This window comes from Panthera uncia, chromosome A2 (genome assembly GCF_023721935.1).
Source record: "Panthera uncia isolate 11264 chromosome A2, Puncia_PCG_1.0, whole genome shotgun sequence".
Taxonomy (NCBI): domain Eukaryota; kingdom Metazoa; phylum Chordata; class Mammalia; order Carnivora; family Felidae; genus Panthera; species Panthera uncia.
The window spans coordinates 148186659-148192658 of NC_064816.1; the positions used below are offsets into that span (position 1 = coordinate 148186659).

The following is a 6000-nucleotide window of genomic DNA, read 5'->3' on the forward strand; positions in this document are numbered from 1 at the left end:
TGTGGCAGCTACTCAAATTGCAGGCACAAAGCCTAAAAGGGGGTAATTAGCTTCGCCAGACAGGCTAGCCTTGCTAACCCAAACTTTCACAGTAACAGCAAATGTCACAAAGGGGAACCCTTTAAGCTACTGACACTTAAAGATGAGATGCTTTCCTCCAGAAGGGTTAACAGACCGGGGCACACAGATGACAAAGGAAGATCACCATTCCCCGACTTCCGCGCTGTCTTCCTGCCTGGGTACCTCCGAGCTGCAAGCCTATGCCTAGCTCCTGTCGGTGCCCTCTTCCAGTCCCCAGCTGTGGTCACGGTTTGGCACAATTCACCAACTGCAACCAGACAATATATGTATGTATATATATCTGTAACGGGGATATACTTTTTTAAGTGTATTTATTTGGGGGAGGGGTGGGGAGGGTTAGAGAGAGAGGGAAAGAGAGAGAACCCCAAGGAGGCTCCAAACCATCAGTGCTGAGCTCGATGTGGGGCTCAGACTCATGAACTGTGACATCATGACCTGAACCGAAGTTGGATGTTTAACCAACTGAGCCACCCGGGCACCCCATAACTTGGTTATTTTTATGTTTGCTATATATTGTACAAATAAAAACTGCATGGACAATAATGACCAATGGAAGGTACAACTGGATACACAGAGATTAATCTGCATGAATATACCTTAAGGTAATAGGAGATTTTGGATTAAAATCCATTTATATTCAAATAGAAAACCAAAAAAAATGTAATGACAGAAATTAGAGTATAGGATAATGTAGACAAAGCAGGACGACAGGGGAAAGAACTATAGGAAGTGCTGAAATGGTGAAGCTATAAAACATTTTTAAAGAATATTAATTTCATTATCTGCAGGTGAATACAAAGTACACTATCGCTAAGGCCCGTGGCCCCATTAGTGTCCTGGGAGGCAGGGATCACATTTCTGTCTTCCTCTTCCTCCCATTCTAGCACCTCACCAGCCACAGGCACTAAGCACAGATATGCTGAATGCAGGACTAACCAACCAGTCACTTCAACTAAGTTTATAAAATTTTACCCCAAAAAGGCATCTGGGAATCTGCTTCAATGAAAAGAATTCTAACCTGTGAATTTAGTCATTCTATGAATGAGTGCTCCACAATTCCTTGACAAACTTTGATGTGATAGGCAGTCAAAACAGTTGCCCTGCAATCTCCCCCAAATTATTCATTTGCTTTGCAAACTCCGTAGCAACGCCAAAGGAGGTACTGGCTTAGCTCCAACTGAAACTTCTAGAAGTCCATTCTACAATTCAGAACTTGTGGAATTCTCATGAACGAAGTGCCAACTACTTAAAAATCACATCCTTGGTGCGCCTGGGTGGCTCAGTCGGTTGAGCGTCCGACTTCAGCTCAGGTCATGATCTCTCAGTCTGTGAGTTCGAGCCCCGCATCAGGCTCTGTGCTGACAGCTCAGAGCCTGGAGCCTGTTTCAGATTCTGTGTCTCCCTCTCTCTCCGCCCCTCCCTGACTGAGGCTCTCTCTCTGTCTCAGAAATAAACATTAAAAAAAAAATTTTTTTTTTAAATCACATCCTTGCACGCACATGTTTCGCAGTCCTTACCTACTCAGTGGATTCCCGATGACAGAGGAGGAGGGACACAACATTAGGCAAGAACACCACAATGGTGGCACAGTACCAGGCTGAATGCCGTTGCCTTCACACGAGGAAGGTGCATCGTCTCCCTAGCTCATCTCTCTCTTCACAGCTCTGCTAAAGGGAACCCGTGGTAACAATGTGACTTACTCTAAAACCACAGTAACTGAACACAATGACATCTAAGTAACCTCCTAAGGGTCCATAGACGGTCATATATATGCATCATGGTCTACCCACCTTCCAAAAATAGTCAGCTGGGCAGGGGATAAAGCACAACCTCTAATAGACCAAAATCAATGATGCTCTTTTCTCAGCCACCATTGCAGTGTGGGTCAGAGTGTTGGCAAGTCTTACCAACGAGTCAGAAAGGACCCAGAGGCCAGGGCACCTGCTGTGTTAAGACAGAACACTGGTCCCAGAGCAACATGGAGGAGGGACCCAAGTGGTTCTCAGGCAACTATGACTTGTCACAAAAGAAGGACTTTTACATGAATCACAAAATAATTCAAAAGCTATGATTAAAAACTCACAATCCTTGGGAATGCTAACTGGTGCAGCCACTCTGGAAAACAGTATGGAGGGTCCTCAAAAAAATTAAAAATAGAACTACCTACAACCCAGCAATTGCACTGCTAGTTATTTATCCAAGGGACACAGGTATGCTGTTTCCAAGGGGCACACGCACCCCCATGTTTATAGCAGCACTATCAACAATAGCCAAAGTATGGAAAGAGCCCAAACGTCCATCGATGGATGAATGGATAAAGAAGATGTGGTATATATATATATATATACAATGGAGTATTACTCGGCAATCAAAAAGAATGAAATCTTGCCATTTGCCACAACGTGGATGGAACTAGAGTGTATTATGCGAAGCGAAAGTAGTCAGAGGAAAACAGATATCACATGACTTCACTCATATGAGGAATTTAAGATACAAAACAGACGTTGGGGCGCCTGGGTGGCTCAGTCGGTTAAGCGTCCGACTTCAGCTCAGGTCACGATCTCACAGTCCGTGAATTCGAGCCCCGCGTCGGGCTCTGGGCTGATGGCTCAGAGCCTGGAGCCTGCTTCCGATTCTGTGTCTCCCTCTCTCTCTGCCCCTCCCCTGTTCATGCTCTGTCTCTCTCTGTCTCAAAAATAAATAAACGTTAAAAAAAAAAAATTACAAAACAGACGAACATAAGGGAAGGGAAGCAAAAAGAATATAAAAACAGGGAGGGGGACAAAACATAAGAGACTCTTAAATACAGAGAACAAACTGACAGTTGCTGGAGAGGCTGTGGGAGGGGGAATGGGGTAAATGGGTAAGGGACATTAAGGAATCTACTCCTGAAATCACTGTTGCACTACATGCTAACTTGGATGTAAATTTAAAAATAAATAAATTTTTTTTTAAAACTCCCAATCTTTTCTGTAGGGTATTTAAGTTCTATGCAAGCAAAAAAATACCTTCATGGTAGCTTTAAAGAAGTAAACAAGATCTTTCAAGCAAAGTGATATTTGTAGTGAGAAAATCATCTTTCTAAAATATGAAAATAACGTACAGATTGTGGCGTCTCTTCAAATCATAATGGTGACATCTTAGCTTCCAGAACTCACAACATCTAGTGTACTTGCCTCCTTCCACGGACAACTCAGTCCCACACCTGACATGCTTACTAGTTGGATTTTGAGTATGTGTTGATAGTGATATTTGATTTTTGTTAGCCACACAGAAGATACTGGTTTTAATACTGTTAGTAAGGAGTTAAATGCAGGAACTAAAAGCAAGATTTTCTCAGATAAGCAATGAACAGAAACTGAGAAACTCCAGAACTGATTCTTTTTTTTTCTTTTTCCCTCTCAAATATTTCCTTCCTAGAATCAAAATTAGATTTTAGTTCTGTCTGTCTGAAACAGGGCACCTGTTACCATGGTGCTTAAATAACTTTTACAATTCTGTGAAACTGGATCCAAAGAAAAAACTCTTCCTTTATTCTAAGGGAGTTTTCTTTAACATCAAAAAAGAGCTGGAAGGAATCTCAAAAATGAGCTAGTTTAGTCCTACAGAAGCTCCAAAGGCTAAGGGACTTGCAAGGTCACCAGCATGACAATGATAGATCAGGCCCTCTAGCTTCCATCTAGAATCTGTTCATTTATAGAATATGGTTCACTCGGTACTGCATTTTGAAACAAAGAAATTTATGACGGCAAATGTTAAAGTATAAAAATTACTACTAAAAACAGTATCCTGGGGCATCCCAATTTTCTTTGCATTACTGAAACGGCCCTGAAATATAAATAAAACTCCAGCAAATACAACAGCTGTATTAGCACATTTACTTAACAGAATCTCTTAAACTAAAGCCAAGCTACCTTGCCATCACACCAAAAAATGCTCCTAAGTCTAGTTAGACCTGTGGGCTTAGTTTTGTCACGGAGCAAGAGCTCCACGTTCATGTCTTTGGGACGGACACGAAGTTCGTTTCATACCTGGCCTAAACAACCACAGACTACAGATTCAAATATGCTACGCCACCCGATTGCACCGAATGACCTATAGGAAGAATGATCTAGGAACAGAACCAAATATAATGCATTTGGACCCATGATACATAAACGACTTTCTGGCAGTGGCAGCTGGGAAATACCGGAACTGGATCCTAAGAAGGTCACTAAATCCTGGAGGTAGTGTTTGCGAGTCTGGTTGTAGTTTGATTTCCTCCTTGTTCTTGGGGGAGGCAAACCATTAGGACTCTCCACTAGAATGGAACATGGCTATGAACTTCCAAACGTACTTGAGTGAATCCCTAACCTCTAGCACAGTCCCCCGCCTCCATCCAGACACCAGTACCACATCAGACAGTGACGGTCGATGCTGAGAAACTCACCATATGGATAACAAATATTCCACTGCAGATTTTTTTGTTAAATGTTTAGCATGTGAAATAGCATAAAACCTTATCCTACTGGAATCTCCTAATTACTACAGTTAACGTGGAGAATGGGAAGAATCACTGACCGCTCTGTGGGGCTCTGTGGGGCTGGCCATCGTTCGCCGTTCCTGGCGTCTTGTCTCCTGCATCCCTCTCACTGGACTCCTCACTTACGGTAGAGTCAGCATCTGATGGAGAAACTCTACAGACACAAAACAAACACAAGCATTAGGAAAAAGAAAGAAAGGGAGGGGAGGGGAGGGGAGGGGAAGGTCACATTAACTTAGGTGTGGAAGGCAGCCTTCGAGGCAAAACAGACAGAAATGAGACCGTCCAAAAAATCATCTACAAGGAACACACACTCACAGCACACAGTCCCCTCGTGAAGACAGTATAACAGGGCTTATATGGTTCATCAGGCTGTGTTTCAGCAAATACCAGGAAACTAAGTGCCACACTGGAGGATGGTCCCTCGGCTACCAGGGCCCTGGCCTGGCAGTCTGGGTCCAGCAGAGACTGTACCAGAAGATCTGGGGTTAAGGCCCGGTTCCAGGTCAACTGAGACTACAGAATTCCTAGGAACCCAGGGTGGTCCTGAAGACACCCCAAAGAACCCCACAGCTTCGGCAGAAGCCAACACTTATAACACAAAAGCAACAATCACTCCTGAGATTTGATTCTACATATAAAGAGCAAGGATGTCAGAGAACCCAGGCTGCACCAGGCTAATGAAAATCCTTAAGCAGTTAGGAGCCCTTCTCTGTGTGTCCCTAAGGGATGCTGAAATACTACCTTAACCACAGACCACTGAAATGGTCTAATGTGACTAATGTTTAGAATGGTACTACCAAGGGAGGGGGAAAAAAAAACTTGGCAAAATTATACTAACGTTTTTGACGATCTTTAATGATTTGATTTATTCTTAGCCTGCAAGATAATTAAGCAAGTAACATCTCTCTACATAATTCGCTTTCTTTTGTAAAGATCACGTTGTAACATCCATTAAATTCTTAAAACTAGGCCAGAACCCCCGGGGTAGGTTATCTGATAAGTCAGAAATTGTGACATCGTTTCAAGTGTTGGTATGATCACACATTTTTCTCCCCCTCTTAGCAGGAGATCAAGATTTGGAGTTCAAAGCTTCAAGGAGGGCTGATAATTTGAAGCTTCCATACCGTGGCGTGACCAGGCTGAGTTCTACAGTCAACTGCATAAAACCTGATCCTGATCTTTGACCAAGCTCCAGCCCTTCTCACAGGATCAGAGGGTGCAAAGGGGGACTTCCAGGCGGCGTGTTAACAGGCAGTCCCCCGTGCGCTTTGCTTTGATAGGAAGAATGGAAATACACTGGGAATGGGGAGCTGGGCAGGGGGGAGGTGGTGCGGAGCCCATGGAAACACGCTAACGAGAGAGACAACAGAGACGGCTGGCGAAAAGACAGGCGA

The 6000-nt window shown here is 43.6% G+C and overlaps 1 protein-coding gene across 2 annotated transcripts in view; it reads right to left on the reverse strand.

Annotated features, from left to right (window-relative positions):
• The window catches only part of KIAA1549 (KIAA1549 ortholog), a 138106-nt gene that overhangs the window by 51372 nt on the left and 80734 nt on the right, over positions 1 to 6000 (reverse strand). For both annotated transcript variants that reach the window (XM_049641937.1, XM_049641936.1), the window contains one exon: positions 4642 to 4757. In XM_049641937.1, coding sequence (XP_049497894.1) covers positions 4642 to 4757 — 116 coding nt within the window. The remainder of the gene's footprint in view (positions 1 to 4641; positions 4758 to 6000) is intronic.